Genomic DNA, 23,439 nt, shown 5'->3' with positions numbered 1-23,439 from the left:
ATTTACATCATTATAAATCAATCCATAGTAAATCAATGTATTATTATTATTATTATCTTAAATTGTCCCTTATCTGATATATGCCACTATATTAGTAGCTACATAGGTAAATTAATAGTTAATGGGCTTATATGGCAACTCTGTAGTGAACCAAGCCATAATCCTGATAATGAAAATGGCTCCTTATATTTAAAGGTTTCAGGTAAAACTCACCAGAACACAGGTTTAAAAATATAATACTTGTTTATTCAAAAACTGTGAAAATAGTGCATATTCATGTTCTACTTTGGCTTACAAATAGTATTTTTATTTACACAGCCTTGAGGCAGAAGAGACCGGGAGCAGACAGTCAAGCACATTCCAGCATTTACGGCCAGTGATATTATTAACAAAACAGGTTCAGGACAGAGTGCACTTCGCAGACGGCAGCTCCCCAGAGAAGATAAAGGAGCCTAGCCCAGTGCTTCAGATGGATTACACATCACACAGGTCACGGGTAGCAGTTAGCTGCAGCTGGATCACTGGGGCAGATGGGTAATGGAGTTCCAGGCAGAAAGCCCTGTCATTTCACTTTTGGTACAGGTGGAGGTTGCCTACTGTAAATAACATAAGAGCACATGATTAAAAATACTATTGTAATACAAACACAATACTCATGTAAGACTGACTTTTACCACCATCCTACAGTTTAGTTAAAGCTAAATTTCCATTGTAAGTAAACACATATAAATCCAGGGAAAATAATATATTATTAAATAAAAATAGTTAAAAGACTCTAAAGCATGTAGATATCATACGTGACTTTGAGAGAATTGCTAGGAAAATCCTGATTTATTGAATTCTGTCATTAAGATGATGAAATAACTATTACATGTTCAGCGTTTGAAAGAAGGGTGAAATATTTGTGAGTTAGAGTGATGAGAATTATGATACTATTAACGATACAGTTTAGGCAGGAAAACATGACAGATGAGATGTTACTGTAAATAATGTAACAGAGTAGTTGACAGTCCTCATAAATATGAATGTGTAGAGTGTATTTGTACTTTTGTTGAGAGCTATTTGACTTTGTCATGTATTATTATTATTACACATATCAGTCAGGCACAGAGACAAGGAGACAGCAGTATCCTGTTTCACCAACCTCTCCAATTATAATAAATACAAGGATGAAGAATTTTCAAAAAAATTTGAAAATTTATTTGTGAACCATGCATTTGTAGAGCAAAGAGTGAGAAAGGAGTCGTAAAATTGCATGGAAAGAGTCAAGAAAGAAAAGACGGAGACTCTATGCAGGAAAGAACCTAAAGAATCATTGGAGAGCGCAGAGGAAATGAGGCAGAGAGAAAAATGAGAGACAGGCCAAAAGCAGGGGAGTAACCAGCGAAACGGAGAAGTCAAGAAATGTACAAGAAAAAAAGGAGGGGGAAAGGGGAAAATAACGGTTATTGCATGAGGGAAACTAAGGAAGGCAATAAAACAAAATACATGATGGGAGAAAGGGAAAAGGGGGATGAAGGACAGAGAGAGAGATGAAAAGTTGACAGGGCGCTCGGCCTGTTGTCTCTGGCTCCGGCAGAAAGCTGCACAGAGAGAACTCCTGTCTGCTGCGGCTGATGGGAAAGAGAACATGAGAAACACATTTTCCAGCAGACCCCCACCCAGCTCAAATAACAAGTCCTTCTACCCGTGTGCCTCCTGAGTGCAAGGTCTGATTGTGTGTCTGCATACGTTTGTATCAGTGCGCGGCTGAGAGAAGATCAGAATGTACCAGGTCAAATCCTGGGATCTAGAGGTGTCGTTTTAGAGTCACCTTGGAACACTAGGAGCACGGTTCAGGTGGCCGGAGAGCTGCTTACGTCCTCTGGAACTCAGGGAGGCAGCGCGTCCCAGAGGAGCCTGTGGGGCGTGGCCACGAGTCGTTGCTCTGTGGCCTCTCACTGAGTTCTTAGGCTGCGTTGCGCTGAGAACAGAGGAGAACCCTGAATGGCATCAAACATCAAGGCTCGGCCGCTGCATCGGCCGCACGCGTGCTCGTACCTGGACGGCTGGATCCACGAGGAGTCCACAGGTGGAGGCAGCGGGGTGGTGCAGGTAGTGGTGGAGATCTCCCCGATAACGGCGAGCGCCTCCTTCAGGGCCGTGTGCTGGCGGAGCACCTCCTCCCGGTGCTGCTGCTGCTCCGGTGACTCATCCATCAGCGCCGAGCATTCTCCCAGAGCGTAGAGCTGAGCCAGGAGCTCGGAGCCGATGAACTCCTTCACCTATAGAGAGGCATTGTGAACAGCTGTGACAAGTCAAAACTCTGAAAAGTCAGATTTTATTCTGATTTCCTATTACAGCTCTATATTTGTGCTGAAAATCCAGTTTTGTTTCTGTTAGCTTCATAATGTATTGATTTAGATTAACAATAGAACCCTTTAGACTCGTACACTGTTGATCATGAGGTGCATAGTGGTCTTTGGCAGTAAGTCTCTGATGGTCTTATAGATGATATTCATGTAGGAATTAACCAGGTTACGAATGGTTTCCACTTGGCGCTCCAGCTGAGGGTCCATGAAGATCTCAGGAGCGCCATTTCCCCTCTCGTCCACCTGAGTGACAGACAAAATGGAGCGGGGAGTAACTGCAACGCAGACTGTTCCGATTGTGAAACAACTTTCAACGGCTGATGTATAGTTTAGTGTACTATGCTACAGCGGCTGAGGTAATACAGCTGGGAGTTTCATGCAAATGCAATATGATGCAAGATAGGGCTTCCCAAATCTTCACTGATTACATGCTTATGAGGATAAGTGCATGAAAGCAGCCTTACGTTAATGCAGACAGAATAAAATAGAGGGAATACAAAAGGAGGGAGGTAAGGAGGAGTGGGCAGAAGAAAGGAAAGGGGGAGCGGGTGATTAGAAACAGACGACAACACACACACACACACACACACACACACACACACACACACACACACACACACACACACACACACACACACACACACACACACGGTAGTGACATCACGAACCAAGAATGCTCTGCTGAAGAGCCAACACAGAGCGAGATGGAAGGGGTGGGGGACTTGCTTTTCACTTTGGCGGGGAAAAGACAGGGGAACGTAGAGAGCGAGGGCTGAGGGGTTAGGCAGGATTTAAGGTTAACAAAGGCAAACTGTGCATGCGACACCACAGGTAAATTGCAGACAGGTGCAGCTCCCCTCAGCTGCGCGCAGGGTTCAGTGGGGTTGGAGGGTACTAACAGGGATTTTCTCAGGGTACACTCCGGCGCGTAGCAGAGAAGCCTTCCAGCTGTCCAGCTCCTCCTGGGAGTTGCAGGCCAGCTCCAGGCATTTGTAGTCCTTATATACGTTCCTGCAATTCAGTGCCATATCATCATTCTGTGCTTCGGAGCCAGGAGTAACATTTTCCCACAGTAGACACACTGAACACATGCCCACAGAGAAGATGGAGTACGTAACAAGGCATTCCAAGCATCTGACTTTTAGTAATGACACTTCTCATAAACTCAGTGTAGGTGTTGCAATACGAGTCATATCTACTGACCGACATCACTTTTAGTCAGACGTTGTCTCCTTCGTGGAAAGGCGTGTGCCCTGCAAAAAGCTGTCCGCCACATGCTCTATCTGAGTTGAGCCATTTTAAATGTTGTCAAGTAGCAGCGAGAAGACTTCAGAGTTGAACAATGTACCACGAGCAAATGGATGTTCTAAGTGCTGGTATTCTGATTTCGTAATAGCCCCTTGTTCACTCCCTCGCTCCGAACCCACTTTGTACACGAGTTGAATGTTTGTGAAACAAGGTTGCGTTCATGTACCACATGTGAACCCATTAACATGGGGCTGTTAAAAAAAAGCGAGTGGGACCAAGTGGCCTCTGCTCACATGAAACGCACCTGAGCTACTCCCATTGATAAAGTATTTAATACCTCCGTCATCAAGTAAATGAAAATTGATTTCACACAAACCTCACAGACTTTTGGGACAATGACTGGCGATGAGCAGGGTTTTAGTCAGTTTTAGATGAATGTATCTAAATGAAAATGCACTCACGTCATGATCTACATTCTAGCTTGCATCCGCTTCCCCTGTCTACCTTTCCTCCCACTTTCCCCTCCACACGCTCACGCATGCAGCATCTCCGTGCTTCAGCTGTGGAGGCCGCGCAGCAGAGCGAGAAGCGAGCGGAGGATCTGGAGCGCTGGTGTCCATCTGTTAAACATTTCTCCTTAATCACTCCGTTGTTTCTTTCCTCCTTTTGTTGTTCCCTTCTCACATTCGAAACACACAGTAATTAACCTCAAATATGCGAAACCTTTTGTGAGAATGAGAGACAAACAGAAACGGACAGAGAAAAACAGAGGGTTGCGGCAACAGAGCGCTCTACAGAAGATCAAGAAGGAGGCTGTCACTTTGTCAGCTTATGGCCAGGACAGAACGGGTGAGGCTAATACTGTAAGTCAGGGCGTGGTGGCTAACGGACAGGGAGCCAGGCCAACAATGACAATACTACCATGATATTGCACATGATATTACACAGTAAAGTTGCTCCCTTTACTCTTTTTATGGCTCATATCAGAAGTCTTTCACCGCATCGCTGCCCTTTCGCTAGCTTCTTTCACCCATCTTAGCATTTCTGTTCCCCTAACTGCTTTGGATTTGAAGAGTTTCCTGCAGTTTTGATTACTGTCAGACACAGACAGAACCACTGCAATGTCTGCCCCACACACACACACACACACACACACACATGCAGAAAGAGAAACAGAGCGCGTGAGGGCGCAGGGAAAAGGGGGGCGCCACAGGACAGACTTTGACACATTCCTGGCTGATGTCTCTGATACTCTCGCTCTCCCTCTTTCTTTCTCCTCTCAACCCTTCCAATTCTTCTCTCTCCCCTCTTTTTGTGGTGAGTCGAGCAATTCTTTCCAAACAAGAGCAGCCTCATCTCTGATCCAAGCTCTCTGGCTTTGATTAGCTGCTTAATGAGCCTGCCGTCGGTATGCTGTGGTCTATACAGGCACACACACACACATACACACGCACACACGCACACACACACACACACAAAGCTGATTCTAGTCTGTGTCCGAATGCAACATAGCACAGAATTATAAACAAATCCCACATGCTCTGGTACAATCAGCCAGGTTTTGGGTCAGGTCCAGCACCTAAACACACACACGCTCTCTGTCTCTTGTCTCTCTGTTTTTCAATCTGCTTCACAGACAGCAAACTCCGTCTCTGCCCTATCCCCTACAGCCTAGCGCTTACTCTGAGATGATAAAACTACACCCACTGCCGTACCTACTGGATGTGCTTTTCACTTCCTGTGGCAAAGTTGAATAGAAGAGCTCATAGGAAGTGCAAAACTCCAATCTGCTATTCGCGCCCTTTTCTCCTCTCATGTCCACCCTAGCACAATATCACAACTTAAGAAGAGCACAAGACCAAAACTCCCCTTTCTGAGTCACATGCTCACTCACCAAGCATGCGTAAACACAAACACAGGCCTTTCGCCACACAGACAAACCTTAACTCTGTGCTGAAGATAGCAAAGGCACATTTGCTGGACATGAAGCCTTTCTCCACATCTTTGAGCATTAAGTTGTCCAGGGGAAGCATAAACTTCTTCTCTTTCTCCTGGAAAACAGAATACACAGAGGTAAAATATTATATCACAGAAAGGTAACACAGATATTGATAAATGTTTGCTGGTGAATATTTTAGTGTCTGCGTCTAGAGAGGAAACAGAGGCCAAGGGCCTTGAATTGTTGAAGAAAAAGTGTCAGAAGATGGGGTGAACAGCACATGTAGCATCTGTGTTTCTATCAAATGGAATGTCTGTCCGTCAGACTGACTGACATTAACAACCCACTAACCAGTGTAGGAGAGAGAGAGAAGGGGAAGGGATGCCATTAGACTATAGTCTGTCATCACCATGGGGACTTATGAATGATGGAGAACAGTTGGAGGAGTGGAATGAGGAGAACCAGACAGTATGGAGGCAGGGTACAGAAAACTGAAGCAGGGAATAAGAGAAGTATGAAAAAAAGAGAGGGCGAGAGGCCGGGCCCACATGTGAAAGTCATTACTCAGATTCAAGCTCTAACACAACATTTTTCCTCAAGTGAAGCCCTTCCCCCTCAGCTCTCTTCCTCAGCCTGCTCCCTCTTTTTAACCTTTGGGAAGGGGTCGTCCAGAAAGGATGCTTATAGGGACAACCGTGGATGAGGTGAAGCTGAGTTCTGGAGGTGGTCGGTGTCTGTGGCTGCACCTGAAGAAGCGCCTGCATTAAAGCAGGTGCCAGGTGATATAAGATCTAAGTGTGCTGGTGGCACATTTTGGTCTTCCCTCTCCCAGTGCTCCCCTGAACCCTACGACTCTCTTCCTTCGTTCCTCTTTCCTTTTTTCCAAAGGGGCCCACTTCCTGTAACAGAGTCTGAAAAAAAATGACAGAACGCGATTGGCGCTCATTCAGCAACATCTGGGAACACTTTGGACACAGGAGGAGGAGACTGCAGAGTCTACGGTGTTCTGATGAGGTAGAAATAGAAAGTGGGGATGATGAAGAGAGGAAGAGGAGGGATAGAGTTGGACAGAGGAATAGAGGGAGGTGAATTCAGCGTAGATGAAGTAGTAGTTGGGGAACACAGAGAGCAGGGGCTGTGTTCAGGAGAAGCAGACAGAATCTGAAGACAACTCCAAAGTTGATTCCCCATGGGTCCCATCAACCCATATATGGCTGTTAAGTTCCTCCCTAACGCTCTCTCCTTCTTTCACTCCCCTTATTTCCTTGTGCCTTCCCCAAGTCAACAGGCAGATCCCTAGCTGAATGAGTAAATGTGCCACGTCAAGACTGGATACTACGCTGGGACACAGCCCTGCGGACAACCGACCCAGGACACACCAACAACTATGGAGGAGGGACACCCATGGCAGTGGACGTCTGATGAGCACGTCAACCCGCCGACCTGCACCACAGCCCCCACATAGGATAAGAAAGAAGAGAATAAGGGAAAGCTTTTGCCGACTCGGCTGCGCCGTGGGCAGGACGGCTGGCGACCGGAGAAGGAACAAGCGCAGTGAGACAAAGGTCCTGCTCCGTCATCCCAGTGTTCAGACTACCTGTTCAGGATCTTACTGGTGTACAGTAGTCTGCACATTGGTTAGACTGTGCAAGGAAGTGCTTCCACCGCAAAGCTCAGGAACCCCAAAACGCTGCATGTGCCCCTTGTTAAGGAGGTCATAGGTTCTAACGCTCTGTTTCCAGCTTGCAAATGCCTTTAAATGTGCACACGTTATCGCCAGCGATCGTCTTTTAAAATGCTCACTCTAAAATAAGTTGCTTGCTGTATTTTGTAGCATTTCGTATGCCCTCTTAATGGCAAGCGATACATGCATTCAAAGCAGAGGTTTTCATCCAAGCAAGAGAACTTTTGAAGCAGCTTTTTACTAACATTAAATGCAAAAACTAGACATGCTAGCTTTATAGTGGCTTTACACACTGTGTATTTGTGCATGTGAATGTATGTGGCAATGTGATGACTTTAACATTGACAGACACTGGTGCTGAGTGTGTGTGTGTGTGTGTGTGTGCGTGTGTGTGTGTGTGTGTGTGTGTGTGTGTGTGTGTGTGTGTGTGTGTGTGTGTGTGTGTGTGTGTGTGTGTGTGTGTGTGTGTGTGTGTGTGTGTGTGTGTGTGTGTGTGTGTGTGTGTATAACACTTGTCAGGGTGGTCGTGGAGTGTCATACATCAGAGCTGATGTGTCCAAAGCTGTGCCCCTCGTCATACAGACTAATGGATTTGAGATATGCAACAGGCCTCACACACACACACACCACACACACACACACACACACAACACACACACACACTGAGGCCGGGGAGCGTGTAGATTAAGTGTATAGGCAGGAGTCTGTTTTTCCTCAGGGTGCCTGGCAGAGCCATGGCAGTCAAGGGGTGAAGGAATGTCTGCTCAGTGTGCTGCTGAGATTAAACTCTGAACAGTTAGGCTGCGCTGTCACTTTAAGGCCAATGCTGGGTACAACTGCAGTCCACTGAGGATGTTACAAAACTTTAGGGTATGGAAGCAATCCAGCTAAAGAAGAAGCAAGGTTAGAAGGGGAGTTGATGGGGTGAGGGGGGGAAAGGGGTATTTATGAGAGAGGCTGTGGAGGAGTTGAGAGTAGAGAGGGGGAGTCAGAAGGGGAGGTCTGCAGTGTAGAAACAGACATGTGGGATTTCTCTGGGCAGATCTTGGAAGCTGGTGTTTGGACAAAGCTTCAGATTTTCCAGCCAGGAATGTGCAAAGTCCCAGAGAGACTGCCAACCACAGAAAGCAGGAGAGACGGAGAGAGAGAAAGGGGGGTTCAGAGAAAGAGAGAGAGAAAAAGAGAAACAGACAGAGAAGGAAAAGGCAACAGAGGTAAAGAAAAAGAAAATAAAGAGGGGCAGCAGTCAAAGAAAAAGAAATGTCTGTGGAGGTAGTGTGGGTGGGGGGAGAGAGAAAGAGCGAGCGAGAACTGTGAAGCAGCAGAGACTTGGCCTGAGTGAAGGTATATATGTGCACACAGACACAAGGAACAGTAGATGTGACCTTCTGCGATAATATTGATAGACTCATCCATCAAAACACATAATTACAGGATGGAAGGATTTTTACTATTGTGACAGTTTACCCTGAATTTCTTCAAGTCCCTCAGCTCTATATCATGTAGTGAAACACGTGTGTCTCATAATCTGCAGGTAGACGATGTTTGTTGTTCCGCCGTGTTTACTTGACATTCGCTTGCATTTGTATTATTTACAGATGTGCGACATCTGTGCAAAATTGATTTGTAAATGCTTAGTAAGGGGATGAAAGCGAGAAGGAGCCTATAACAGTGTGTGTACGCCATGCATGCCTGGGGCTGCGTCTGGGAACAGTTTGTTCAAGTGATCCATTGTTTATCGCAGAAGTGACCATGTGTCTGCGTGCGCAAGTGTATATTTTGCTCCAATACTTGCAAGTTTGTTTGCATCAGCATGTGTACTGTGTACTGTATACTGTATATACAAGTGTGTCCACGGTGTGTGTTTATCCAGGCGTGTGTGTGTGTATGTATGTGTGTGTTAGTTTGGCTTGGGGCAACTCCAGCTGTGTCAGAGTGAGACACTCCAAATGCCTAAACTCCCAGAAGAGGAAGAAAAGGGGGAGTATAAGGGGAAGAGTGAGCAAGGAGCGGGACGAATGGGGGGGGGTGCAGGAAAAGGAATGAATGGGGGGAATGGAGGGGCTCAGTTGCAGGTGGCAGGGGAGAAAATGAAGAAAAGAGTTAGCTGGATAGGAAGACAGGGCTTAAAAGCAGTTTATGCTGTCCTATCTTTGCATCTTAACAAACACTGTTTAGTCAAAATACGGCCATTTCAGTGTTTTTCCCAAGAATAATAACCTATTTGCAGAATATGGATGTTATGGATGTGTAAAGATGCTTATTTCTGGTTTTATCCATATAGAGGTGCTGTAATGTGCTTTCCTCCTGGTCTCACTTCCTGTAGTCTACCGGCCCCTCTTCCTATGACATCAACTGTGGCAGGATGAGACTGTTGTGGTGTGTCTGCCTGTCTACACTTGCTGTGCAGACCTTCTGCTCCTGTACAGCAGGCACAGACAGGCAGACAGATGGCAGCCCCACTGACACCAAAACAGAGAAAGAGGCACTACTTCGCCCACTAACGTCACTTAAACCCAAAAGACTTTACAGGAGTAGCGCAATATACAGACTCTGCTGTTTGCAACAATTACATGCTTCAATAAACTTGAAACAAGTTTACTGCTTCCTGGTGTTTTTTTATTTCATGCTTTTTAAAATTGAAAATGCCTTACCGCATCATCTTTGAACCAAGACAGAGTCTCTGCTGTGAGGATGAACCAGTACTCCTTGGCTCCGCCTTTGATGATGCTGATGTTATTGAGTGTCAACCATCCTTTGCGTATCACCTGAGCAACAGACAAAAACGTGTAACTTTCCTGATGAGTAAAGCAGTAAAAGTCAGAAACAGCTTCATTTAGAGTTGCATAGATTATACAGTCTTGAAACAAAGCAAAGTGATTAGGAAACAGGATGGAAACTGAAAAAAAGTGTGATCAATAGGAAAATAGTGAAATACAACATACTGTAAAGCAAGACAAGATACTGCAGTGAAATCTGTAACAGTGAAGAAAAGCAAATCAGCTGCAGAATGAAAAGCACAATAAATAAAGGTAAGGAGGTAGAAATTAGTAGAATGCCAGCCCACAACCCTTTAGCCTGAACCCAGCAGCATCAGAGAGGGAGAGGGCTTAAAGAGTTTGGTCTCCTACTATTAGACTTGAGGGAGGGGCCACACCCTGGAGAAAAACAGGAGACGAAGCAGCACAATTAAGATGGAGCCTGTTTCTCATTATATTAAAAGTTGATATAATGTTTTTTTTATTGGATGACCATGCTGTTAATTGTTTACTAGAAAACTAGTGTTACAACATGTGAAATAGTGTAAATGACACAACGTCTTTAAGCTGTGGTTAAACTGTATTACTGTTCTCAAAATATGATCATCATCTTTCAAGGCTCGCAAGTCTGTGCTTTTAATTATTACCGCTTTCAAGTGTGTCACATAAATATCAGGCACGATAATCATAACAGATTAAGAAGAAAAAATCCCTCGTTATTGCTCGACTGCATTTCTGCAAAAGGCCAAGATCAACCCCGGTTGCATGACTAGACCCAAAATCCCCTTGAAACTAATCAAAACAACACAACAGAAATTTCCCATTTATGATGATTAATGTTAACAACACATGGGACAATGACATCACTGAACTTAATGAAGTTGGAGGAGGATGATTTAGATCATATCAGTGTGTACTAATGACGTCATTGCTTTGCTGTGTTATGTAGCGCAGCTGTCAGCTGATCCTTCTGATATTCTACTGGAGATCATAAGTCATTCAGATGCATCCAGTCATGAAAGTTTCTACAGCAGTAAAATCACAAATTGTAAAATCGTCTTCGAATCTGATTAAAGTGTTGTTAAGGATATTTAAGTCCTACCTGGTTTCCTGTCATCCTCTCAGGAACCTTCTTATTGCCTTGGGTGTACATCTGCTGGCCGCTGAGAGGAAGAAGGATCTTATGTTATCTGCTGAAAGAATGTAAAACTATAAACTTCATTTTATAGATCACTCACTTAGTGAAGCCCACAAAATCTTCATGTCTGGTATTAATGTAGGCAAGCTGTATGTCAATGAGCAACATCACCTAAAATATCAGACACACAATAAGTGGGAGAAACAAACCACCAAAGGAAACTTATTTAGTACAAAAAGATGAACATGAACGCAATTTCCAGTGACCTGCTCTCTGCATTTACTCTCCTGTTCTCGGATTTCAGAGGTCACAATTCTCTCCGTCTCATTTCTCAGTGTGGGAAAGGAAGTGAGCTACTCACAAAAAGGACAGTTAGATTTACGATACACGGTATTCATTTGACACCTGAATTTTACAGTACTAGTACATCACACACATGCGCACACACAATGTATATTACCTTGTCAATGCACTGGTACACAGTGGTAATTAATTCTTGACTGACCATGTCAATACACTTCATACATGGACCTGTTACTCTCAGTATTTGTTTCTTCACTATGGCTTCAAAGGCCAAGTCTGGAGTGAACAGACCTGTCCTGTGGGGTAAAACAATCTCGTAACAACACATGGCAGATCACGCAGTACATTGGACATTTATGTTCAGAAAACTATATCACACCTGACACCGTGGATGTTTCTTATGGCGTAGTTGATTTCCTGCCGCAGCTTCTTTTCATCAAATTTAATCTGAGAACACAGTACACCATCAATCAGTGTTAAAGATTTGACTGAGGAGCTTTTCAGGACAGCAACTAAAAAATAATCTGCATGGAGTCATGTGAATATGACAAGTGCAAAACATGCACAAGACAGCATAACTACACGAAATCTCACGTGCCTTGACCAGTTCATAGGGGAAGCGCTCGTGGAAGATTCTGTTGATTTTAGCCCCTCCAGACAAATGAACTGTGTCTACTTTGTCGCCTGAGCCCTCGATTAACTTCTCAAAGTCAACAGCCAGGCGCTGAACTAACCTGAGAAAAGTATCAGACAGTAAAAAATTAACGATGATACAGTGGCAAGAAAAGGGATCTGAACCGTTTGCAGTACATTGGTCATGAAGCATCAGCTAACGTCCCATTAGTCACACTTGAATTGAGGGAAAACATTAAATCATGCCGCTGTAAAAGCATTCAGATAGAAACTGACTTACTGCAGCAATGTCTTGGTCCTACGTGCAGGGTCATCAGGACTGTACTTCCTGTACTCTTCAGCCTCTTTGTTCAAGGCCAGGAGCTGACTCTGCAGATGACTACGGAAGGCTGGCAGAGTGTCCCGGATGTGGTTTGTCAGTTGCTGCAAACAAATATTTTAAATAGCAACATATGACAGTTTTTATAGTATTTTGTAATGCTGTGTAATTATGTTATTTGACTCTTCTGGTTGCTTTTAGAGTGACTCTTTACATCTGTCCAGGGACTGCAGATGAAACATAGCCTACCCACTAACTCTGGCATATTTACAGAAATGTTAATTGAGATGCATTGTTCATGAAAATAAATAAAAAATGTACTGTATTTAGTTTGTGTGTGTGTGTGTGTGTGTGTGTGTGTGTGTGTGTGTGTATTTGAACCTGGTTGAGAATCCTTTGTAAATATGGAGTTCCCATCCGTTCAGCCATGTGTTTGTAGGATGGATGGGACAGAAAGAACTTCCTCTCTGCATCCAGAGCTGCTTTAATGTCCTTTTTCCCATCAATGTCCTTCTGACTGCGATTTACCACCCCTATGTAACCTGACATCAAAGAAATGGGAAGATAAATTACCAACATGTGATCTTAGTTTGGAAGATAATGCATAACATAAGAAAGAGACAATCAAGGGCCAGTGTGCATTCTGCAACGTGTCTTTGGGAACTCTTCCACACTGCCATTTGTTCCATTAAGCCTGTAGCACACACGCCGTAAATTAGTATGTTTGTGAAACAGGAGAGCGTGTGGAGTAAAGTGGGCCGAATCACTTATTTAGTACAGCAATATATGTGATAGCACCAGACTCCATAACTAATGCTCTAAGCTGCTACTAGGGCAGTTCTTCCATGGCAAATGCATTAAAACTATAAGAGAAGCATGAAGGAGCCAGCACCTGGTGGTGCTTCGCCCACTCTGTACACTGCCCCAGGAACCTACAGCTTCCTTATTCTCTGCCTTTGCCCACGCTTGCACACACAAAGCACAAACCTTCACAAGCATTATCAAGGTAATTACGTACTAGAGCCCCTTCTTAGTGTCCACACATCTAGCTGTCAATGGTCCTACTGTGGTGTCATACTAGATGCATGGCTGGTGATTGGCAGACACAATCACGGTGTTGATGATCATGGCCCCTTGTGAGACTATTTTTGCAGCTAAATGAGTCATCACATGCACATACAAGTACGTTGCATACCTCTGCGTAGTGGAAGCAACCTGTTCTCCAGTATTTCTCGTGCATCTGTTCCTCCATCCATGAGGTCCAGCTTAGTGATTACACCAATTGTGCGCTGGCCTAAAAGGAACATAGAGAAACATCATAGTTTTGCATGAGAATTAAAAACCTGCCGAGTAGAAATGACTATAAAAAGGGTTTTTAGTCAAAGGTATTTGTAAAAAAAAAAAAAAAAAAAAAGTCTTACGGGAACACCAGAGCAAAGAGCTACAGTACATTCACTTCAACACATAATAAAAGAGGTTTGACTTGCCCTGCGGGTCAACATCTTTGGCCAGTTTGAGTGCATCAGAGGTGGCCAGGTCAGCATTGGCTGGTGAAACAGCCAGGATGAGACAGTTCTCATTACAGATATACTGCATGATCATGTCTCGTATCTGGTACTCTATGTCAGCTGGCTGGTCACCCACTGGGACTTTGGTAATTCCAGGCAGGTCTACAAGAGTCAGGTTCAAAACTGCAAACAAACACACATGCATAAGAGCCTATAGAACATTTTTTATAGAAGCGGTGTGAATAGACATGTCATGTGGAACACAGAAGTACACAATACTACCATGTGGTGAATAGATGCGTAAACTGATAGGGACAGAAGAGATGCCCTTATTGGATCCTGTAACCCTGCATGTCTCTGCCTCGATCTCCTTGCACACCTTATCAAAGTCTGTGAACTTCTTTCCTTTGCAATGAAGAAATTCACCATACTCTGAATCAGAAAATGAGCAGAAATACACAAGGATAGACATCATTTAAAACCTGTGCATCATGCTGTCTTACACATACAGAAACAAGTCAGCCTCACCCCACAGTGGGGTCAGTCTGTGTGAAGTGTCATACTGCCACCTGGTGGCAGCTTGAGGTGTGGCATGTTTTACACACCTGTGTTGGCATGAAGCAGCTGAAGGATTAAAGGTCTGCGCGTGACAATTCCTGAGCCCCGTGGAAGGAAATCTCTGTTGGGCGAGTTAGAGTGAAGTTGAACAAATCTATACATTCCATCAGTCGTCTATGCATTCATTTGAATAAAATCATTATTAACTTGATTAGCAAAGCCTAGGAAACATTCAGTAGAGCATAAGGTCAGAGCAACTAGATATAGAGGACTAAATGCTAAACGTGGTGTTAACTGTAAGGACTGGACAACATAAACATCCTGTTTCCAATTACAGTCAGATTCAGGACGTTTATTTTATTACATCCTGTCCCAGATGAAACTGCTGGCACAAAAGGGGGTGTCATTACACAATCATGTGTGAGACAAAGACCTTAAGCACATGAAAAAACAATACTACACACTAATCAGGCTGCTCTGTGGACACTGGCACGGCTCCACACTATGGCCTGAACGGCCCACCAACAACAGCCAGCGTATCTCTCCTCCAGTTAACAAAGCTCCACTGTTTGATGTGTGGCTGGAGGTAAGACTGGAAACTACTACATTCCTTCCAAAGGATGGGTCTCACATGCACAAAGTTTAACAACACAGTGCAGCCATTAACAAGAGGGCTCCATTATGTTTTGAAGCTTTTATATCTGTGGAAGGCCAAAACCTGTGGACTCTGACCAAGCTTTGTTCATAGAGAGGTTTGCTCAGCTAGGCGTCCATTCTTCCTACAGGCAGTGCCCTTTATAAACAGCAGGAGAGTGTCTGTGAGATAAGGTGTGACTGGGTACTGTCATACACACACTGAGTCTGACATCCACCACTACACACCAGACGACCACGATGCATAGATTAGATGCTAATTATTCTAGATAATCACCCAGGACAATTAAGATGAGTGTTTGTTACTATGTTATGCTGCTTTTGAAGAAAAAAAGGATGGTGTTTAATGCAAACTGGAAAAATCAAAACAACAAACATATCAAAAATATTTTTGTACCAAATGACTATAATAGCAAAGACCTATTAGAACTATTCCTAAATTAAATTAAATTAGTTTCATCTCGAGGATAAGGAAAAAACTGTGGAGCTCAGGAAACAAATAGGAGTTAAGAGCAGAACGTTGTCAAAGCCAGATTGAAGTTTGACACATGTCCACTGATCTGATAACACTTTTGTTTAACCAGAAGAATCCTTTAACCCTGTCACACACTTAAACACGGGTCGGACATTAAGGCCGTGAGGCTATTTTACTGTTTCCGAAAAACGGAAGCTTGTTGGACACACAACATGGAGCAATGTAATCTACTGTATCTCAGTGCAGTGCAATATGCTGCTTTACAAATACATGGCACAACACAGAAGGAAAGGATTCAGGAGTTCACGTGTGCCTGAAACAAAAGGGCCCTCCTTCAGACAGCAGTGTTCATATCCTGGACAGGAAAGACAATTGTTTACAAGGAGGTGTCAGGGAAGTGGTCTAGTTGAACCACGCTCTCTTAGCAGAGGTGCAGCCTGAAGAACAACCAAACTTATAATTGGTGACGACCAAGTCCTGCTTGTTTCTGTTTGTTTTCATTACTGTTCATCCACTTTGCTTCGCTTGCTTTTACTTTGCTGCTGTTGTTACCTGTTTGCTGCTTCGCTCTGACCGCATCGATGGTGAGAGGAGTGACTTTCGCTTTGCCTGTGCTGTTTGGTGCATCTAAAACCTGTTGGTGTTTGCCCCTAACCTTTATTGCCACTTCCTGCTTTCACTTCCTTCCTGCAGTCTGTGACTGTGGCATGCACAACAACAATCTGTGTGTCTGTCTCAATTTGTCTCCAACGTTACACAACGTTACACAATACGGCTCAATGCTGCCCACGTAGTTTCACAGGTAACATGCATGAAAAAAGAAATGCCCAAGAAGACGGGACAATATATTGACAATGTGGAATACACATAAATTTGCGGCCAGTCTAGGTTGAAGTCGCTGCTGGATTTTTCAGCAAGACGACAAGTTAAAACATGCGCCTAAGCAAAAGCAGGTATCTACAGTGGTCCTCTTATATTATTACAAATAGTACAGTGTGGGATAAAGGTTTCAATCACACACAATGGATCTTGCATCCTAATATTATAACACCGATGACTTCCTTGCATTTATGTTAATGGGTTTTGAGTTAAAAAAAGACACGTGTAAAGACTTTACTCACCATTTACCACCTTTACCTTCACCTTTAACTTTACCACCTAACATGTGAATGACAAAGTACAAACTCGACTGATGGACGCTTGCTCCAAAGCTGGTCCCACCTTCGAGCATCGCTGTGACCATCGCCGCTTACCTGCCCACGAAGTTCTCCAGGACCGAGCTCTTCCCGGCGCTCTGGCCGCCCACCACAGCGATCTGCGGCAGCTGGAGGCTGCAGCTGTGTCCCACGCTGCCCAGCGCCTCGTGGAGGCGGTTGACCAGCGGGATCAGGTCCTCCATCCCGCGGTTGCCCATCGCAACGGGACACGTGGTTTACTTTTATTATCCGCTGTTCTGGGTCACACCCTCCAATATTGTAACGACCATAGTTTGCCCTCGATGCCTGTTCTACTTTAACTGTTTAAATGTGAAGGTAATTAAAAGTCTCTTCTTGAAGCTCGGTGCAACCTTTAGCATTAGTTAAGCTCCAGGTTTCTAGGCAGACGTTAGCACGTTACCGTTCGAGGAACGACGACAGCGTCCAAGTTGTTCACCTCAGCTCTTAGAAAACAGCCCCCTGAGCCCGACGTTTGGTCTGTGTTCTTAAACGTCCTTCCTGTGTAGTTGTCCGTGGCTTTGTAAGTTAAAAATTAGCTGGAAGCTGGTCTTTGCGCTAACTTTGGTCCCTGTGGAGGGAGGAAAACATTCTACTTTGACAGCTAACGGAATGAAGTCAAGTGCGCATGCGCGTTGGTCATCGCAGCCCCCTCTTGAAGGGGACGGACGAACTTCACAGCCAATTATCAAGGAGCCCGGTTGAGCAAACCCCAGGAACCCGTCTCATCTATTTTAGATCCCACACATCCACAGTAGGCAGGGCTCCGCTGCAGCATTAAACTCTGCAACTGGAACCATCTACTGTAAATAACGCGGCTGCATTCTTTAGCAATGAGCAGTGACAAAGCAGCAGGCTGCACACTCAAGGCTCCAAACAAGTGATTAAAAGAAGGTCTGCAACAACCAGATGAGCATTAAGATGTAATGATAAAATATTATTTACTTGACATTATGATATACATACATTGCACTGAATGGTGAAGTCTGTGTACTTGTCTTACATTTAACTCAAGCCCAGCAGACATTACTCCACCTTCATGTCTTTTAGCAGCTCTACTATATCTATATGCGGCTTGTGGTTGGTTCCAGTCCTTTTAGAGCTCAGTGCACTCTGCAGAACCTTGGCTGCTTCACTTAAGGATGGAAAGATGTCAGTGCCACTGGACTTTTCCCTCTTTTCACAGGAGCACAGCAGCACCTCATTCACCTCCCCTTCAATCTTGCGAAACAGGACGGTGGGGAATAGGCTGTTGACACGTTCCAGCACGCTCTTCCTCAAGACGGAGTCACGACACACAAGGTTCAGGATAAAGATACCTAGTTGATCAGCGAGAGAGTGATGAAATATGGAAAAAAATATTACATATAGACAAACCACACAACTATCTGATATTTCTAATAAAAAACAAAGGGTTTAAATGCAAAACAACAGCAATGTACATTGTACTGAACATACTAACGGTTTAATAGCTGCCATATTGTATTTATAAGCAGTTTTTAATGTTTTTAATAAAGGTTTACCTATGAAAGACACACCAACACATGAACTGTCTGTTCAGACACAAAATAACGCCAGCAGACCAATGACAACATCATTAAGCACACTGTACCTCTGGGGCTTAGGAGGCTGCGGACCTTCTGCAGCATGGAGGTTTCTACAAAGGCAGCAGGAGGGCAGCTCATACCCACAGTGCTGTCTTTGTTATCTACGTCAAACATGATGGCATCAAACAGACGACCACCTACAGGCAAAAGAGGACAAAGTCACTATTTAGTATCTTCTTTGATATTACTTGCTAAAACTTCACTTTCTTCCACTTCGCTGACCTTTTTTCTCAAGGGTGCAGATGTGTTCAAGGCCATCCCCAAGAGTGACACACAGCTGATCGTCCGGTCTGAAGCCAAACCATTCCTTTGCCACATCCAGCACCACCGGGTCTAGTTCCACAACCTCAATCATAACTTCAGGCACAAAGTCCCGCAGAAACTGAGGCAGGCCTCCACCACCAAGCCCAATCAGAAGCACTGACACTGGCTTGTCTAAGGAAGATCAAGAAAAAATAAAAATACATGATCAGTCAAGTAGTAGCTGTTTTTAGTGGTTCTGTGTCATCTCTCTCACAAACACACCTTTATTCTTTGGCATGCCCACCCCAAGCATTGCCAGACCTGCCACCATGACTTCATGGTGAGCGCAGCAGAGGAAACCACTGTCCACTGACAGAGACGTTGAAGATGTAGGAGCAGCTGCTGATTTGGTCTTTTTTTTGCTCTTCTTTTTTTGAATTGATGCTGCAGGAAAACTCAAATTTTACCAATTTAAAATGCATTATATATAAATTACAACACCAAAATTTAACTGTGTAAATCAATGACTGTGTTTCTTGTGTTCTATAGTGTATAGATGGATGTATGGATGCATGTATGGATGGATGTATGCATGTATGGATGGATAGATAGAATTATAATCATGTGATCAATAGGATGCATTGAACAAAGAACTCACAGGTGTTGGATGAGACAAGACGACTTTCTGATTGGACAAGGGCTGCATTGGACAGAAATACGAGTCTACGATACAGTTCACCATCTTCTCCTTTCACGTTCTCCACACAGTATTCTCCGCTCAGCTCACTCACTCCCCTGCTCACCTCCTCTCGCCAACCCAAATCCCCTCCAACTGACAGAAAGGGCACCTGAACGAGGAGAGCTTAAGTTAAGGAACTGCTACACCCTATATTGGTGTTTCTTTAGGGTCCGCGTTGGTGTTTACCTGCTGGTTGGCTGGCATACCGGGGGGAGCCAAGTCCATCACCATTGGTGAGAGCTCAGCCTGGACAGCCTGCATGTCTGTGTAATCTTGATTTCTGTGCATTGTCACAATAAGCAGGCGTCTAAAGTTAGCGCTGGCTGCCAGTTGCCTTTGACCTTCGCTGGAGCTGTAAAGCCACGCTGTCTCACTGCCTTGAGGCACTGAAAAGACAAGTAGAGTGAATCAGACAACAAAAGAAAATACAATGGTGCCACATAAATTGTTAGACAGGAACATTACATAACAGGAGAACTCACCAATAAATACAGCAAACTGGTTTGATCTTGGAACCTTGGCTCCTGGGGGGGAGTCTTGCACTGTGACTGTGTATCTGGGAAGGCCAGTCTTAGTGTGGCAGAGAGTGAGTGACTGGTTTGAGCTGGCATCTGTTCCTGAGCGAAGCTTCTTTCTCAAAACAGAGTACGCCTGATGCTCTCTCACAGCCGCCAACAAATCTGAAACCTGCGTGAGACGCGTCGGGGTTCCATCTTCGCCAAGACACATCTCCAGAATGGGCACGGGCATAGGCTGACGAAACTTGGTGCCAACCAAGACAAAGACAGGCAGAGCAAAGGAGTCCTCCTCGTCCCCACTTCCCTCCTGCAGGCAGTGGAGCCTCACTGCCCACCCCAGCTGTACGAAGTGCTCCACCGCCAACTTGATCACGCTCTCCTGAGCCAACGTCACACAGACGTACCGTCCCCCGACACTTAGCACACGGCCCACCTGCAGATACATGTGAGCTGCTGTAAGAAGCATGCTATGGTGGACTGGAATAATCATCTAGCCGGAGCTTTGCTGAATGGTTTATTACCTCAGCGAGCATGTTCCTGGCTAGAGCTCCTTCCTCTTCAGATGCCATGGCATCCAGTGTACCTTTGTCCAGGGCTGCCTGGTAGCTGGCGTCCTCAAATGGAGTCTTTGTCGCATCCATTTGCTGAAAGGTGAGGCCCGGCCGACGCTCGACATTTCTCTGGTTCATATGGGTCACCACTGTTTCGCTGATGTCGATATTAGTTAGATGTTTGTAACCGACATCGTAGAGCTGCTCACTCAGCTCAGAGTTACCACAACCGACCACCAGCACCTGCCAAACATGGAGAAGCTTAGTTATTGTTAATTACAGAGGTGTAAATAGCAATACAGTACTAATTCAAATTAAGCCCAGTTTGAGGTCAGGGACTAAATTGCTTATTTCATGCAGGACACGTCAATCTATATACAATACAATGAAGGGAATATAAGTAAATACGTAAATTATTAATCAACTTTTTCTTCCTTCTACTGTATGGAAATGTGACAGGTGCATATGATTGTCAAATTGAAACTGCAGGTACAAGTCTGTGTAGAACATCTTTACCTTATCTTGCACTTTGATGTATTTATGCAGAACGCCACAGAGTTTGTTGTAGTCTCCATACCACTCAAAAGCCTTTTCTCCGCGCTTCTTAAAGAACTTCTCCCAGTACTCCGCAGAGCTGAACTCCTCTGCAGTGCGAGGTAACAGACTCATTGTCAGCTACAAAGCGTTTTCTTTTTACCGCGACAGCGTGTGTTTACAGCCGCTTCTCCACATGGCACCACGGAGCGATTTACCAACCCGGACCGCATTACTAGGAGCACCTCTCGCTGATTGGTGGAATTTCTAAAGGCGGAGCTGAAACCAGCTATCTGATTTGCTAAGACGGTCTTAACCGACTCTCATTGGTCCCTGCTGAGCCGGAAGCAGTTGGTTCGTCAGTAGCCCTCTGTGGTTGTCGTTCATCATGGCAGTACCTGCAGGAAGATCTGTGGTGTTCGTGACTGGAAATGCCAAAAAACTCGAAGAGGTAAGAGGCGAACGTGACTATGACGCACTGTGTGATTACTGTGGTGCTGTTCTGTGTATATAGTTTCAGAGAAGGTATTTGTACACAGATATGTATGCGCTTTCTAAAATTAGGCAGTCAGCAAAAGGAATTAAAAGTAAAGCAGCTCTTCTACAGTAGTTTAAGTCTTTTCTCTGCATTGCCACATCTGCCAGGTCATTCAGATCCTTGGAGACAAGTTTCCCTACAAACTAGTGTCTAAGAAGATTGACTGTAAGTATCCAAGAACAGTCTGTAGACTAGTGCAACATACTGCACAGTGGGCTCAGAAAGTGGGCACGGCCTCTTAAAAACTACTGTAATCGTTTTGTGTAACTTGTTCTTCATCCAGTGCCTGAGTACCAGGGGGAGCCAGATGAAATTTCCATACAGAAGTGTAAAGAAGCTGCACGGCAGGTACAGTAACTAAATATCCTGCTCTTTCCTCTGTTGAAAGATTTAACATGTGTATTGTTTTCCCTTTCAGATTGATGGACCAGTCATAGTAGAAGACACCTGTTTGTGTTTCAAGGCTTTAGGAGGCCTGCCTGGACCTTACATGTAAATACTAACTTTTATATCTGTTGAAGAATTTTATATTTCATACTGCAGTGTAAAAATTACATACTTTTTGCAGAAAATGGTTCCTGGATAAACTCAAACCAGAAGGTAGGCATGGTAATAAATGAAAAGCTGTTGAGCTTGTAGATGGTTGGAAATAGACAGGTGGCCCGTGCAATGGTTCTAATCTGACAAACCCTGTGTTGTAGGCTTGTACAAGCTCCTAGCTGGGTTTGAAGATAAATCAGCGTGGGCCCTCTGCACTTTTGCTTTTTGCGCTGGGAAAGATGAACCAGTACAGCTCTTCAGGGGAAAAACAGAGGTCAGAGTTCACCTTTTCCACCGAATCTGTATGTTTTTTTTTATCTGTTAATAATATTCTTTTTGTATGTTTAGGGGCACATTGTGGAACCTCGGGGACCTCGAGACTTTGGATGGGACCCATGTTTCCAGCCAGATGGTTATGACAAAACGTAATACTGTGCTGAGCATTTCCACCTTATACCACAAGGGGAGGCTGGCGTGAAGAATTTGTGCAAATAAGTAGACTGAATCAGAGCAGTTTGACTAAAACACTTTTTTTTATCATTTTACCATATACTAGTTAGTCATGTATCAACATTATTTTCCATTTATTACAACAGTTATGTATTAACTATTGACTTCCCTCTGTTTTGCAGCTATGCTGAACTGCCAAAGGATACGAAGAATAAAATCTCTCATCGTTATCGTGCACTGGCTGCTATGTCGGAGCACTTCTGTAAAGCCAACAGTACCTCACCAGAGAGCAAGAAGAAAAAAGAAGAGGAGTAATGTGGCATCTGGGTTAACTTAAATTTCTGTATCAAAAGGAGACTAATAACAGATTTTAATAAAACCTTTGTGAATTTGTAAACTATTTACAGATTTCTTCCTTCCATGCTGGTCACAGATTGTTTGTAGTTGTGGCTTTAAGGAACCAATCAACCTATTCAAGATAAAATAGAAATATACAAAAAGAGCTCTGTCTAGTGTTCTTTCCTGCAGGCAAGGATGGACATCAGCATGGAGAAAAACATTAATTATGTAAAAAAGAGAGGCGCTCTAGGGTCCTGATGAGAGCAACAGACTGTGCTCTGTAACTGAGAACGTCTCCCGGAACTGGCGATGTTACAGTCCAAAGTGTGTGTGTGTGTGTGTGTGTGTGTGTGTGTGTGTGTGTGTGTGTGTGTGGTAGGGGGTGCTGTGAACAGGGGAGTTTGGAAAATAAATGACCCTGGAGCTTAAAGTCTCTCAGCAGGAACTATGCATCCACCTGTGACTGATGCCTCCCAGATGTACTGAAGATGTCACACATGCTCCAACTAAGATCAGCAGAAGTAAATTTAGTTGAACAGTGTTCTTACATGAAAGTAGAAAGATACTTTTTTTTACATTTTTTGAAATTCTATAAAA

At 44.3% G+C, this 23,439-nt stretch overlaps 3 protein-coding genes across 10 annotated transcripts; 1 reads left to right on the top strand and 2 right to left on the bottom strand.

The window, feature by feature from the left end:
• Positions 1-224: 224 nt before the first annotated feature.
• On the bottom strand, positions 225-17,423 carry dnm3a (dynamin 3a). 8 transcript variants are annotated; one of them, XM_041070365.2, is made up of 22 exons: positions 16,823-17,414; positions 14,488-14,561; positions 14,165-14,314; positions 13,862-14,065; positions 13,570-13,668; positions 12,756-12,916; positions 12,336-12,478; positions 12,021-12,156; positions 11,802-11,869; positions 11,580-11,718; positions 11,386-11,472; positions 11,220-11,290; positions 11,084-11,144; positions 10,354-10,380; positions 9,877-9,990; positions 5,541-5,650; positions 5,315-5,422; positions 3,251-3,362; positions 2,433-2,594; positions 2,041-2,264; positions 1,814-1,963; positions 225-596 (listed from the first exon to the last, which is right to left on the bottom strand). In XM_041070365.2, the coding sequence occupies exons 1-22, from the start codon at positions 16,981-16,983 to the stop codon at positions 563-565; spliced, it is 2,595 nt and encodes an 864-aa protein (XP_040926299.1). In that variant the 5' UTR covers positions 16,984-17,414; the 3' UTR covers positions 225-562. The 8 variants fall into 8 exon arrangements, 6 of the variants coding, with proteins under 6 accessions (XP_040926299.1, XP_040926301.1, XP_040926300.1 ...); XM_041070367.2 differs by having other exon boundaries at positions 13,862-14,093; positions 16,823-16,964; XM_041070366.2 differs by lacking the exon at positions 10,354-10,380.
• A 276-nt stretch (positions 17,424-17,699) lies between these two features.
• mettl13 (methyltransferase 13, eEF1A lysine and N-terminal methyltransferase) lies at positions 17,700-21,211 on the bottom strand. The gene is made up of 9 exons (XM_029146774.3): positions 20,958-21,211; positions 20,412-20,684; positions 19,855-20,323; positions 19,559-19,758; positions 19,292-19,481; positions 18,916-19,077; positions 18,613-18,825; positions 18,396-18,527; positions 17,700-18,102 (listed from the first exon to the last, which is right to left on the bottom strand). The coding sequence occupies exons 1-9, from the start codon at positions 21,108-21,110 to the stop codon at positions 17,810-17,812; spliced, it is 2,085 nt and encodes a 694-aa protein (XP_029002607.1). The 5' UTR covers positions 21,111-21,211; the 3' UTR covers positions 17,700-17,809.
• A 106-nt stretch (positions 21,212-21,317) lies between these two features.
• On the top strand, positions 21,318-22,903 carry itpa (inosine triphosphatase (nucleoside triphosphate pyrophosphatase)). Its single transcript, XM_029146775.2, has 8 exons — positions 21,318-21,426; positions 21,621-21,678; positions 21,797-21,861; positions 21,932-22,005; positions 22,082-22,113; positions 22,215-22,327; positions 22,402-22,478; positions 22,686-22,903. The coding sequence occupies exons 1-8, from the start codon at positions 21,364-21,366 to the stop codon at positions 22,816-22,818; spliced, it is 615 nt and encodes a 204-aa protein (XP_029002608.1). The 5' UTR covers positions 21,318-21,363; the 3' UTR covers positions 22,819-22,903.
• Positions 22,904-23,439: the final 536 nt, after the last annotated feature.

Source organism: Betta splendens, chromosome 4 (genome assembly GCF_900634795.4).
Source record: "Betta splendens chromosome 4, fBetSpl5.4, whole genome shotgun sequence".
Classification (NCBI taxonomy): Eukaryota; Metazoa; Chordata; class Actinopteri; order Anabantiformes; family Osphronemidae; genus Betta; species Betta splendens.
Note: the sequence above shows the minus strand (reverse complement) of the source record. Positions and strands in the feature narration are given on the sequence as shown.

Bases quoted from the DNA above. Each gene is read 5' to 3' on its own strand.
- dnm3a (XM_041070365.2), bottom strand. From the start codon at position 16,983: ATGGGCAACCGCGGGATGGAGGACCTGATCCCGCTGGTCAACCGCCTC. The intron at 14,315-14,487 runs GTGTGTAAAACA...TTTCTGATTCAG, and splicing joins GCTGCTTCATGCCAACACAG to AGTATGGTGAATTTCTTCAT. The intron at 2,265-2,432 runs GTACGAGTCTAA...GCCTCTCTATAG, and splicing joins TGCACCTCATGATCAACAGT to GTGAAGGAGTTCATCGGCTC.
- mettl13 (XM_029146774.3), bottom strand. From the start codon at position 21,110: ATGAGTCTGTTACCTCGCACTGCAGAGGAGTTCAGCTCTGCGGAGTAC. The intron at 19,482-19,558 runs GTAAACACCAAC...CTCCTCGTTCAG, and splicing joins GTATGCCAGCCAACCAGCAG to GTGCCCTTTCTGTCAGTTGG. The intron at 18,826-18,915 runs GTGTGTTTGTGA...GATCTTCCTTAG, and splicing joins GGGCATGCCAAAGAATAAAG to ACAAGCCAGTGTCAGTGCTT.
- itpa (XM_029146775.2), top strand. From the start codon at position 21,364: ATGGCAGTACCTGCAGGAAGATCTGTGGTGTTCGTGACTGGAAATGCC. The intron at 21,862-21,931 runs GTACAGTAACTA...TTTCCCTTTCAG, and splicing joins GTAAAGAAGCTGCACGGCAG to ATTGATGGACCAGTCATAGT. The intron at 22,114-22,214 runs GTAGGCATGGTA...CCTGTGTTGTAG, and splicing joins GGATAAACTCAAACCAGAAG to GCTTGTACAAGCTCCTAGCT.